The 13,970-nt window shown below is 47.0% G+C and overlaps 1 protein-coding gene across 1 annotated transcript in view; it reads right to left on the bottom strand.

The window, feature by feature from the left end:
- The window catches only part of PGGHG (protein-glucosylgalactosylhydroxylysine glucosidase), a 91,000-nt gene that overhangs the window by 39,386 nt on the left and 37,644 nt on the right, over positions 1 to 13,970 (bottom strand). Inside the window, exons 6-8 of the mRNA XM_075566755.1 lie at positions 13,045 to 13,176; positions 4,862 to 4,973; positions 4,100 to 4,172 (exon numbers count right to left, since the gene is read on the bottom strand). Coding sequence (XP_075422870.1) covers positions 4,100 to 4,172; positions 4,862 to 4,973; positions 13,045 to 13,176 — 317 coding nt within the window. The remainder of the gene's footprint in view (positions 1 to 4,099; positions 4,173 to 4,861; positions 4,974 to 13,044; positions 13,177 to 13,970) is intronic.

The raw sequence follows: 13,970 nt of genomic DNA, 5'->3' as shown, positions 1-13,970 counted from the left end.
AACAACCAACCATTCTGGGATTTCCTCAACCAATGGAGATTTCTATTTCAGCTACAGCCCACCATCTATAATACAGACGAGGTCAAGATGGGACTAATTATCACTCTGCTCAAGGATAAGGCCCTTGCTTAGGTCTCCCCTATGTTAGAACAGGATAGCCCACTACTAAGGGATCTAGAGGGATTCATCAAAGCCATGAGTCTTAATTTTGATGACCCAAACAGTGGTGCAACAGATGAAGCAACTCTGAACAACCTGAGTTCCGCAGATGGGTTACCGATACTGAGTGGAATGAGGCCACTCAGAGATATCATTTTCTACAGGGTCTCTCTTAGCAAATTAAAGATAAACTAGCCCGGGTGGTGCCTCCAGAGGGGTTTGAGGAATTTGTCAGTTTATGCATTCAAATCGATCGAAGGCTTACTGAAAGACTATTGGAGAGACAGGGGTACATGCCAAATAACCCCAGGGTTAGAGATGTCAGCACCCCAAGACGTTCCAGGGAGACTGAGGAGGAGCCGATGTAAGTAAACACATTGCGGGGACCTATTTCAACTGGAGAAAGGAATAGACACCGAACAGGAAATCTCTGTTTGTATTGCGGAAATGAAGGACACTATCTCGCCGATTGCCCAAATAAGTTCAGGCGCCCTAGAAGAAATCAGCTGCACGCCATTTCAAAGACTCTTTTCTCTGTTTCTCAAAGTAAAGGTAACCCTCCTTCTCTACATCCACACCTCCTGGTCCCTATTATGATCGAAGAGGGAACACATCGTTTTTCAACCACAGTAATGGTTGACTCAGAGGCGGCAGGGAATTTTATGGACATAAAATTTGCCAAGAGTTATTAGGTACCTTTTATAGCCATGGAATTGCCAGAAAGTATGGAAGTTGTTGACGGTTCTCCTTTGAGCTCTGATGGCCCGACCGAAAGGACCAATCAATCAGACATTGGAACTGTAAGAATGCGGGGCACGCAGCGCTCACAGCGCGACCCCTGCTTACCTCCGAGTGCCCCGCTGCCATGAGACGGCTCCCTCATCTCTCCCAGCCTGCTTCCACTGTGCGGGGGCGCTCCCCTTGTTCCCGACGGACCGGCACCGCCCCGCGGACTCTCGGTGCTCTGGCGGCACCCTCTGGTCCCGGGCGCGCGCTCTCCGACATTACAGAGCACGCCGGGCAAGGATAATGTATTCACTGCACTAGCAGTGAAACCACGCCCTCAATTCTCACACAGGCTGCTACTTAACCCTAAAGCTCCCCACCTGGCTGCTTATCATAGGAACCAATCCAGGACAGCTCCTCATGTTCCTCCAGGACTGCCTCCGTTCCCTATTGGTCAGCCGCAATATATAGTACCTGTCTTGCCTCTCTTACATTGCTCGACATAGTCTCTACTTAAGGACGTCTATTCTGTCTCTCCCTTTTCTCTTCGTTTATTCAGGTTGCGACCCAGCTTGCAGGACTTCCCTCTCTGGCTCTGGACCCCGGCTCCCACTTGACCTTGCTGCTTCTCACATCCCTCGACCTCAGCTTGGACCTCGACCTTCCGGATCTTCCCTCTCCCTAACCTTGGCTAACAGCAACGACTACGTCTCTTCCTTTACCGGTACCGGCAAGTATTGCTACACCTATTCCCACCTGGTCTGGCAACGCCAAAACACCACACTCCGGACACGCTCCTTCTGCTGCGGGTGCGTGCACATATACGTCCCCACCTCAGAATAAGGGATGAGTCTGGTCTGCGGGCAGCACCGGCGTACTCTAACATGAACAATACTTACAATGTTTTGTTTGCCATGTCCAGGATGACTGAATTGATTTTCTACCGCTTGCTGAGTTTACGGACAACAATTCACATCATTCATCGACACAGAAGAGTCCCTTCTTCTCAATTTTTAGATTTCATCCAACCTTTATACCTTGTTTTCCATCTTCGGGTCCAATTCCGGCAGTTACAGAGAAACTTGAGATTCTACGAGACGTCCAGGACCCTCAAAGAGACACTTTGAGAGGCTCAATTACGGTACAAAAGCTAACACCGCAGACCCTCCCCAGAATTTCACATTGAGGATAAGGTCTGGCTTTCTATGAAAAATGTACGATTATACGTTCCAACCATTAAATTGAGACAAAAATACATTGGGCCATTTAATCCACAGTGTCCTTTAGATTAGAGCTTCCAGAGGCTATCAAAATACACCCTGTTTTTCATACAGGCATACCCCGCATTAACGTACGTAATGGGTCAAGAGCATTATGTAAAGTGAAAATGTACTTCAAGTGAAGCACTACCTTTTTTCCACTTATCGATGCTTCGGTACAGTAGGGAGCCAGTATTGCTGTTCATGATGTGCTGACAGGCGCATACGCGAGCAGCCGTTTGCCTTTTGGGCGAGGGGAATCAGCGCGTCACTACTACGGTTGTCTGCATGGCAGAATAAGTGTCTGTACTCGTGAAGCAAGCGTACAGACACAGTGGTATGGGGCTATTGAAAATATGTCCTTACTCGCGAGTGTACTTAAAGTGAGTGTCCTTAAACCGAGGCATCAAGTATATGACATAAATGCTGCACACCTAAAAAATGTATAATAAAAGATGATACAATTACCGGTGCTCCTGTGTTTGAACGATAGCCTGTAATCAATCCAATGCAAGTAGTAGTTGAAGGAACAAAACTTCAACTACTTAAACCGAGGTATGCCTGTACTTCCCTGCTGAAGTCATTCCGGGAGAATCCGTTTCCTGAATGGAAACTTCTTCCTCCTCTCCTTGTGGATAACGAAGAGGAATTCATTGTGAAGAGAATTTTGGACTCAATGTTACACTAAGGAAGACTAAGCTGGTCCACTGAGGGAGGGGAGGGGGATATGGCCCAGAGGAGTGGTCCTGGGAACCCAAAAATTTCGTACATACTCCACAACTAGTCAGAGCTTTCCACCGGAGATATCCAGACAAGCCTAGGAAGGATCATCCGGAGAACGCTCTTGGGAGGGGTGAGAATTGTCATGTTCTAGCCTGCAGTACCCATGCTTATCCACCGGGACTGCTGCTACTCTGCTAGCTCTCTCAAAGAACATTCCAGACCCTGCAACCTGACACCTCTGCACCTCTCAGCCTGCCTATTTAAACCTCCCTTTCCTGTTCCTCCCTTGCCTGTTTATACTTGTTCCTCCAGCTCCTGCTAGGTTCCTGTATTTGCTGCTGCTGTTGCTATTGCTGTTGTCCTTTCTCATCGTTGCCGACCTCTGCTTGTGATCCCGACCACACTATCTGCCACCTGCCTCCAACCTCTGCTTGTGACCCTGACCACACTATCTGCCGCCAACTTCCGACCTCTGCTTGTGACCCCGACCACGCTTCCTGCTGTTCCTGCCACTCGGATCCACTCCAGCCGTAGATCAACCCTTGACACAGAGACAGCGATTTTGGGAAAAACTCTGTTACTAATATAGACATCTCAATACACATGCTGGAGATTCACGCACATGCACACAGGCACCTGCTTTTATTGAGAGTTGTCGCCACTGGCACCACATGCTCAGTGCACCAAATCAATAGTTCTTTTTAATTGACACATAAAGCTGATCCCCGCATTGTTTTAGTGATTTATTTAATAAAGATATCCTTTTAAATGAATACCACATTTGACTAAACAACACATATGGGGGTCAGCCCACTACTCTCCAGATATATACTGAAACCTGGAGTATCTAGACAGTAATTTTTGTTGGTCCATCGTTTGGGGAACCTTCCCCAATATCTTATCTGCCTTGTGATTCAACCAAAAGTGCAGAGTGCATGCAAATTGGGGCCTTTTTTGTTCCTGCCTCTTTGACAGGTCAATTTGTTTTGAGGATCACAAGGTGCCTGAATTGAAGTGTATAATAAACTAAGTGAATGACCCATACTGTGTTTGTATTATTCCTGCCGTCTGACCGTAGGCCATGTGTGACCCAGTAAGTGACAATGGAATCAGGTCCCAGCCTCAGTGATAGTTGTACGTCTGAGAGCTTAAAGTAGAGGGGTTACACTAAGAAAAAACCCTCTCCTATATACATGTGTGCTCTTACTAGTTGAACTTTTGTAAGTCTTTACCTGGTCTTGGTCATGGCATTTGTGTAGACACAGTTGTCCACGTCAGAGTGATATTCATCTGGTGGCATCACACCTGTAATAGCAACACATGGAGGGTTTGGATCACCATGTGGGTGATTACCACAGTGCATAATAGAAACACCACTACAGCTACACACCCTTATAGGACAAGTATAGCCTTGGTGTTCCACACCTGCAAGAGAATGTCCTGCTTTGGGTCTCCCAGAACTACTGTACACCAAACAAGAAGAAGTGGGCACAGTCTTCCAAAAGATGAATCCAGGAGTTGTGTGAATAGGGGCTACTTTACTTGTAGGTTGGGCATGGTGAGGCAAACAGTACCAAATAATATAAAGAGTCTATATTAGAAAAATAAAGCTTTTCTGACTAGCACAGTCCCATGTATTGTTGTTATGCCTTTTACTGAACCAACAAGCTGTGTTAGTGGATACAGATCTGTTGAAAACTCAGAGGATTATGATGATATCCTTCTTCACTGAAAAGGTAGTGTATTTATGGAACCGCATCCTAGCAGGGGTGGGGGCAGATAATACAGTAACGGAACTCAAAGCTACTTGGGATAGGCACACAGTGATATATTTTTCCCTAAATATGGGGTGAAAACAGGGACTAAATGAGGTCTCAGGCTTTATAGCACATAGTAAAATGGGCAGATTGCATGGGTCAATGGTCTTATCTGCTTTTGGTCTTCATATACCTATGTTAATGTGCAATCATTTGATGCAGTGTCCTGACACTTACCCTTCAGATGATAGCAGTCCTCTTCCACGCTCCACACCACTCTGCTGCACCAATACTCGGCGACAGAGCTCACCACCTCCCAGCCTCCAGCTTTAGCAAAAAAGTCTGTATCCTAAAAGCAAGGGACACTGACTCAACTCTGGAAAGCTGCTTGATTCAACTAAATGCACAGTCTCTCACAACATGCTCTTAAAAGGGGTAGTCCCTCTTAGGAAGAAAGTGAATTAAGGACCATGGTGTCTTTAAAAGGGACTGTCCCTTTAACCCTTTTACTGCCAGAGAGGACAGCAATGCTCTGTAAGTGAAACCCTTTAAAAATGTGACTGCCATTAGCACAATTTGGTCCTTGGAAAGACTGATCCCTTAAACATGTCACTGCTGGACTTCCAGAAGACGGTTGAGCAAGATGGCCTCTTAATCCTTGGGCTCCATCCGACCCTAGACATCCTCTTTATCAAGCTATACGAGTAGCAATGGAGAGGAACCTCGCTCTAAACCCCTTGATGGTAGAGGCGTGCTGCCTAGGGAGTGGGTCAATGGATTACTTGGAAAATATACCAAGAGAGGCACACAGAAGGATCCCTTTGTAGGCGCACTGCAGACCTTTATAAAATAATGTGGTAAGGGGTGGAAAAAGGGGGTGTGTATACTATAATTTTATTTACTTTTATTAATGAAAGTGTAATAAAAACAGTATATGTTCTCAAAATATACTAATATACTGTGTTAAAAATAGACACTGGAAGGTCTATATGATCTACTATAGGCCCCCTGTAGATACTAGTAGCAAAGTAGCCCTGGCTACTTTGAGACTATTGTTATTCAGTGTAATATCGCAAACGTTAGTTGCTGCATCTCTTACAATTATTCATCTGATAAACGCTCAGATAGATGGAACAGATAGCTGGTAGACATGTACTGTTTGCTGTCTGGTGATCTTATGTTTTAATCACCTTATCGCTACATATGTCTCTAGAATGGTACTCTTTTGGGTAGGTGGAGATGGATTAATATTTCTCTTAGTCATACGGTCAGGTTTAATCAATTGATGTTGTGATGAGGGATAATCATGAACCAAAACCGTGATGTTTCCAAGGCTGATTCAAGTCATATAGGTACTTAGTAATGCTTGGGTTACATATGTCCCTATTACGCAGTATCACCTGTATACTGTTCGAGATGTAGTTATCATATGTGGACTAAACCTGTTGTGGTTTGTTATACAGTGCACCTGAGTGATTAAGGAGAAAATTCGTAGATGGATATATATGTGGTTATCTGTCTCCCATTATTGACGGACCAGTAGTAGTACAAGAACTGCAATGAAGGCGGATCCTACTGCGCATGCGTCAAAATCAAATGTATGATCATACGTTCCTAGTGATTTATTGCATCTCCAGTAGGGTGAAAATGGTTTTGTAAGTATTATAATCTAGCTTAGCTAGATCATTTGTAAGTACAGAGATACCTATTTGTCGCTACAGGCCAGTGAGTAAGGCTGGAGGTGGAGCTATTAGCTCGGATACTGCTAGCAATAGATTGGGGGGGTCAGACCGGTTCAGAAAACCCGTTACATTTGGAGGCGCTGCTGAGATAGACCTGTCAACAGGACAGGCTTTTGCTAGGTCACTTGGAAACAGGGAGAGTGTCTGCTGCCACTTTGTGCTGCGTTGGGACGGACCTAGGGGTAGTCAGGGGGCTGATGGCGTATTGTCAGTTCGCAGGGACGACCTAGGGGCCTGAAAGGAGTTGGGGGTTTGGAGCCGGCTATAGCTGTCCTAGTCACCTTGAGGTAGTGCTACTTGGTAGGATGCCTAAAGGGATAGCCTGTTAACGTGGTCAGGAATCCTGGAGAGGGTCTGCGCTAGGCTAACCAAGATAGGTAGACGCCCCAGTACTGCATGGAAGCCCCAGAGTACTCTAGCCCATTCCAGACCACTTACCATAGGGAGCACAGACTGGGAGGAAGGAGATACAGCAGACACTGAGAGAGTGAGCCTAGCCTGAGGTAGTGCATACACGAGTCCAGCCTACATTAGGTACACATGGTGGTGCATCAGGGAAATCTTTATTGTGCCGGTGTGGTAGCTGCCCCGCAGAGAGGAGCCCCATGTACAATACTATTAAGTACAGCGAGAAAATGGCGACCGCAAGAATGGAGGATCCGCGCGGTGCGGATAGTCCAAGATGGCGGACGGAGGCTAATGGAGAGAGCGCACATGGCGTGTGTGCGGTTGAAGAGCAAGTTGCTACTGAAACGTCTTTCACGAGCCTTTTGTGGAGTGGCGCGAAAGCTGTGGCCGCGCCGTTTTTGACCTGCCTAGGACCGCGGGGTGCTACCCTGGAGGACAGTATTGAGGACATTATGATTGGGGCTGATGGAAATGAATTCCAAAATGGCGGTTCCCGCTTCCCCGGGAGACCGCGTGGGCCAAGTGCAGAGAATTCTGCAAATGCAAAACTTACAGGGAGTTGGCCAGGAGTGGCGCCAACAAGAGAACCCCGCCCTGATGGGGGGTATGGCGCGAAAGCTGCAGCCGCGCCGTCATGGACAGTGACTCACTCAGCCCCAGTGCTGGGTCACCCGATAAATCTATGGGACCTCCCCCTAATCTCAACCAGGGGGAGTGGTTTCCAATTGTGACCCGTGGGCATGAATCCGGCGAGCCAAGGAACTGGTGAGCCGATGGCGCAATTACCTGAAGTAGTTCCGGCAGCTGGAGTGGTGTGCAAAAAGGAAGGGTACTTCGCACGCAAGGCAGCTGAAAGAAAACGGCTGGAATTGGCGGCAAAAGAGGAACCCCACCCTGTTGGGGATAAGGGCGCGAAATCGGAGGCCGCGCCCCTCAGGACTGTGAAAAGTTCAGCCCCTGTGCCGGGGCATCCAATTAACTTGTGGGACCCTCCCCAAATATTCACCAGGGGGAGGGGTCTCTATCTCTGCCAGGCAAGACCCGAGTTGTCTGAGGGAGGAGCTGGATGTGAGCTTCCTGTCCCACAGTTGCGAGGAGCTGGTGAACAGGAGAGACCACTGTGCAAAAGTGTCTCCTGTAACCAGCACTACCAAGAGCGAGATGGACATATATCCCTATTCATTGCCAGGAGGCTTCCTGGTAGTCAAGGCTGGGGACAAAGAGACATTGCGGTGCCTGTGCACGCAGTGCAGGTTACCCGGCGGAGAAGCTAGCACCACGACAAGGTGTCCCCAATGTGGCATCCACTACCTAGGGGCCAGGCAGCCCTTCGTACCAGGGCAGACCGAGGAGGCGGGAGCGGACACAGCCATGCTGACGGCTGAAGCCCCGCGTGCGGCCTGCACCGAACCAGTTGATCCCGGAGAATGGGGATCGCTCCTAATGATCGCAACGGAGCCTAGAGAGAAAGGGGTCTACAACCGCGGTGAGAACCCGGAACCTCACCGTCGGTCCCCTGCGGAAGTGCCACTACTAGCGTCGGAGTCTGCTTCATCGGACGAGGAGCAGGCAAGCCCGACATCGGTGGTGATGCGCCTACCGGCGGACCACTACAGCGGTGCTGCAAAAGAACCAGCACTTACCTGTGTCGCAGCGGAGCGGAGTCTCGAGATCGCCTGTGCGGAGACAACCGGAGCGGCGGAGTCCCACGGCCGTGGTGACTTGCAGCGCGGAAGGAGGAGAAGATCCCATCCCGAGCCAACGGAGCGGTGAGATACATCCTTACCCTCCCCAGGCGCCGGTGGTGGCAACGGCGGAGGAAGGCCTAGCCCAGGCCCGAGTGGAGCGGAGAGCAGAACCATCACTTCCGGCGGCGGATGTCGTTGTGGAGGAAGAGATCCCGCATGGGGATCCATCGCAAGATGGCGGAGTATCCGGTTCCGGTGATGACACCACTTCCGGCGGAGGTAACGGAACGACCAGAGAGAGAACCACAATGCCTCGGCGATCGGGCAGTGCTTCCCGATCACCTGTGACAACAAAGAGCTGGCAGGCTGCGAGGAGAGCCGAGAAGGGTGAGGCTCAGCCAGCGGAGAGTCCTTGCAGTGATACTGGACAATCTAAAGGTAGAGAGCGGGTCGGAACCCCGCGGATACCATTTGCCCGTCCTTACGCCCAAACCCATGCCCTAGATAAGGCCCCTGTCCCAGTCACCTTTTCCCGTGGGTCCACGCCCATTTTGGGGATGTCGGGAGGGTCCCAGGGAACCGGTGAGGAACGGACTGGGGAGAGACTGGCAAGTTACACATCCGACGATGGGTCAGTGGGTGGAGGATATTCGGGGGAGGCATCTGAGTCCAGTTGCAGACCTAGCGTGGCTATAGTAAAGTTGGAAGTAAGGCCAACGAGTGTGGGGTGGCCTAAGTCCCGATCTACTGGGACATCAGGAATGCCATCCAGCACTAATGATACTGTTAGTGTAAGGTGTAAGACTAAGAGCCTTGGGTCAAATCCTAAGTCAGGGATTGTGGGTTCCCTGGATGAGGATAGGGGATATGGCACTGAAGAGGAGGAAGGATCAGGGGAAGAAGGTTGGGATCCTGGCAGGTTAGACGAGAAGTGGTGTAGTCAAGAGGGGTTTGCCGCGCAGTTACAGCGTGACTGTCCTGGACATGGGGGGGTCGGGAGGTTAAGAAACCTGATCCCCGGCACTATTATTAGGAGATACTGGGTAGCATTGCGCGAGTTCGTGGCTGCTGGACAGGGCGTGCTTGGCGCAATGTGATTTGTTATTTCATGAATCTCATGTTGATTAATAAAAATGTGTGTGTTCCATTTTACAGTGCTTCCTGAGGAAAGGTATTTCAAATTTAGGTCCCAGCCGGGGACGGTGGGATTCACCAGGGGGAGAATGTAGCCAGGCTGTAAAATGGCTGCAGTCATCTCTCCTGCTGACAGTAAGGCCTGGTAAGTTATGGGCATGCCAGCAGTAATTATGGAGGTTTGCCCTCACACCCTGGTGAGGTGCCCTATGTATGGATGGGAGTGGTCACATGCTCTGAATCCATGATTAGTGATGTCAGAGTTGTGCCAGCCCCCAGAGGATACATAAGGCACAGCACTGTTCAAAAGTTAGTTGTTAGAGGAGGAGTTCAGAAGCTGTTGGAAGGTTATGTAAGGGCTATGAGACAAGGAGCAAGTCTGAGTGCAGGCTTGGGAGGAGACAGCTTATAAGACTGTAACCAGGGACCTGGCACAGGGACTATCTCCCTAAGGGGATATAGGGAATCCATCAATTAAGGGAAGACATACCTTTCAAAGGGAAGTGCGGTGAACATGTGAGGCTGAGAATACCCACTGTGAGGGGCAGCTGGCCCACCGTACTAATAAAGATGTTCCTGATTAACAACACTCTCATGTGCAAGTGTGGAGTTATTGCACAGAGAGGAGCACCACAGAGGAGTTCCTCATCAGACTCATCCCCAAGCGGACGCCGAGGATCCTGATGAGGTGGAGGCGCTGCACTGGATATAGGTAGGACTCCGCACACTACCTCAGCTGCCTGTCTGGGTTGGCAAATCCCCACACACCATCATGCGGGAGACTCAGGAGTCCTGTTGCCAACAGGTGCACCACCAGACACTACACCATAATGGGGACTGGTTAGACCACAGAGGCCAATATGAGATTGGGGGGGTCAGACCGGTTCAGAAAACCCATTACATATATATTTTTTAAACAAGCTTTTGATGGGTTTTGATGGATTTTTATGTTTTTGATGGGGAAGTAGATTTATCCCCAAATGAATGCTGAATTGGCTGAAATTTTATTTAAAATTCAATCATCTCAATTACAAAATCTGTTTCTTCTGTTCTCTATTCATGTTTAACATGCTCATCACTTTGTTGAAATTGGACAAATATAGAATGTCAATGTAGCCCTGGCTGGTTTTGGGCTATAAGTCTGCCCTCCTCCTGGCAGTAATCCCTAGTAAGGGTAGGTTGTCAGGAGTAATCATGGGTTTTCCCCACACCTTGCAGCTCAGCGAGTCAGAGAAGGTAGTGCAATCAGACCTGCTGTCCAATCAGGGACAGGGGGCTGGTACTTACAGGAACTGACTTAAGGAGCTGCACATATCAATTTAGTGAGTTGTGCCTCTACCGTGATAGAGGTGTGGTCTCTCCAACTCAGTAGTGCAGGGCTCTGCTTACTGAGGCCTTCCCTACGGGGATAGGGGGAAGAGCAAGGACTGCCCCTGGTGGCTGGGAGTGAAGGTCCAGGGACATCCTAAAGGTGAAGACCTGAGTGATAAGAATGGAATCGGTGTAAGCTGTGCACGTTCTCCTTGCCTGAGACTGAAATCTATTACGGAGGAGAAGAGATAGTTCTCCTGCAGAGATTTTCCCCCATACATCTGGTTGCTGCAAGAGATGGAGGCGCTGTCACCGTGTGTACGAATCGGGCAAGACCCCAGGAGCCTGTCCTGACCTCCCCTATAACACCATGCGGGAGACCCAGGGCCCCCTGTTACCAGAAGGTTTGCACCACACTACCATGAGTAACCAGAGCAGCTTTCCCCAAGATAGACCCTATATGAGATTGGGGGGGGGGGGGGGGGAGATTAAAAGGGTTACATTAAGATTCCTCCTCTAATGGAACTTGGTTGAATTCAATTTTTTCTTCTTTTGTTCCACGTTAAACTTGATTTTTTGCCATTTGTTGTTATTATATTCTCTGTTCAGGACCTAACTGACATCATCATAGTGTGAGTTTTGGTCAAGGAAGGAGCTATAGCTCTCCCCTTTGACAATTCTTTGTTGTTTAATAAAGAAATACATGTACTGTACTTAAAAAGGTCATAATCTAAATTGCTGCCAGTACAACTAAAGAATGAATACTGTTGCTTTTGAAATATAATGTTTTTCCTTGAACTAAGGAAGGGAACATGTTTAATATTTGATATTTGACTAAGCCACCCTTCCTTCACTTTCAATAAATATATTGTTGCAATGGCAGCTGAATCTCAATTGTTGATTCTATGAGGAATTATCTTCTGTATACCTTGCAAGTTTGGATGTTTGTTATTCTTGCTTCATATATGTAATGTTCTTATAATGGAGAGATATTTTGCACAATCAGTAGCATATAGTTGAAGGGTTCTTACATTTCAAAACAAAAGTCAATACCTTATTTTTTTTTTAAAAAGATTGTGCCATCTGCTGGTTGCCAACTACCTCTTAGGAAAGATCGATTTACACCTGTCATGTTTAGGCCCACAGGGAACGGGAGAGTTGAAACTCTGCCATAATGTGAACCCTGGTAGCCGAGCGGAGAGGCTTTACCGTGACCTAATATACTCTTATTCACAAAATGTACAGGATAAAACCACATACAGCTCAACCCCCTTATAACGCTGTGCTTTGGGTCCAAAGAATCACATTGCGTTATAAGTGGATCGCGTTAGAAATAATGTACAATTGTATGCATTGCACAATAAAGTATTTAAGATACCAATAATCGTGTTGTAAAGTATTCATACATACGAAAATTGGGAGCCACGCTTGCATCGCGTTATAAGCGGATTCGCGTTGTAACGGATCGCGCTATAACGGGGTTGAGCTGTACATTATTTTACCTCTTATTTCACCAATGTACAGTAACATGGAAGGACTTGAATACATTCTGACTTTAGTCTTTTCACCCTAGACAGAATTTAACTCACTATGTTCTAAATATAGACTAATTATATACTTTTCATTACAGGCAGCCTTTTCATACAATGTAATACTATTTGTTAGCAATTAGTACACACAGCTACTGACTGTTCAGGTTTTTGCTGGATAAATAGACAAAAAAACCACAAAGAGGTTTTCTTTGTATTGGCAAGGTACATGTATGGTTTTATGCCTTCATTATCAGCGATATTTCTAACTTGACTTGCAGAGTATAATAATAATAATAATAATAATAATAATAATAACAACAACTTTATTTCATATAGCACTTTTCTCCCAATGGGACTCAAAGTGCATCACAATTACAGTATATTGTGCAGTACGTAGATTCCCCTGGTTCAAACTCAGTGTCCTTGTTTTACAGTCAGTGACTTTACTCACTGAGCCACTCCTAGGATTAGTACACAATAGTACACATTAGTACACATTAGTGCACATTAGTCCTAAGAGAGATTGCACTTTAAAACGAGATAGCAGATTTAATTATCAATAAATAAAGTCCCACTTTCTATGTCTATTGGTTTTTTTTCCGTACCTGTGTCATGTGATAATATTGTTGGAATGCTAGTATAACATCTCCATTGATGTGAATTTCCTGTTCCCCATAAATGTCCTCCGGGCAGACTTCATGTCCGGTGACAGCACTTTCCCAGGGGAACTTTGCACCCTAAAATAGGCAAAAATAAATAAATAGCATAGACAGATATATAATGATCATATATTGTATTTCTGTTGGCCCTTTCAGTCCCTAAGCACTTTACAATTATACTTCATGCAGCTACCCCAGGGATGGCATCCTAATTGAAGGGAAGAAAAAAAGCAGTTATTTAATCATAGTCAATTAAAGATAAGCCTATGTACAGATAGTCCTCGCTATCTAACGTTTCACTTTACATTGAATAGCATATCCAATGCTTTACAATAGAACCCCAATGGCCATTTTTCGACGCCGGAATGCGTTATCCAACGCTCACCGCCACTGTATAACATGGGACTCCCTTTGCAACGGTTTCACTATCCAACGCTACTTCCAGAACGGATTCCGTTGGATAACCGAGGACTGCCTGTACTAAGATCATATCTAAGGCTGCGTCCCTGCTAGCGCTAAGCGGGCGGCGCTTGCCATGGTTACTTACATATATAGATATATGTGGACATACAAAAAAAGACTAACAAGATCCCTTATAACAGCACTCTAAATATGCCTAAAGCAAGATATAGAAATCAGAAACAAAAAACCGGGAACCAAAGTCAACTTGAAAAAATGTCTATGATTTTAATACAGTAACAGTAGAACACACCAACATTTAAAAACATACAAACACTGATGGCAGCCTGAAATATGCTAGAGAAAATAACACAAGCATGACAAGAGAAAAAGACAATCTGAGGACTAAATGCACAGTACAGGAGGGCCCCGGGTATACGGCGGGTTCCGTTCCAGGGGCCCGCCGTAGAGTG

This window comes from Ascaphus truei, chromosome 12 (genome assembly GCF_040206685.1).
Source record: "Ascaphus truei isolate aAscTru1 chromosome 12, aAscTru1.hap1, whole genome shotgun sequence".
Classification (NCBI taxonomy): Eukaryota; Metazoa; Chordata; class Amphibia; order Anura; family Ascaphidae; genus Ascaphus; species Ascaphus truei.
This window is presented reverse-complemented; position numbering and strand designations above follow the sequence as displayed.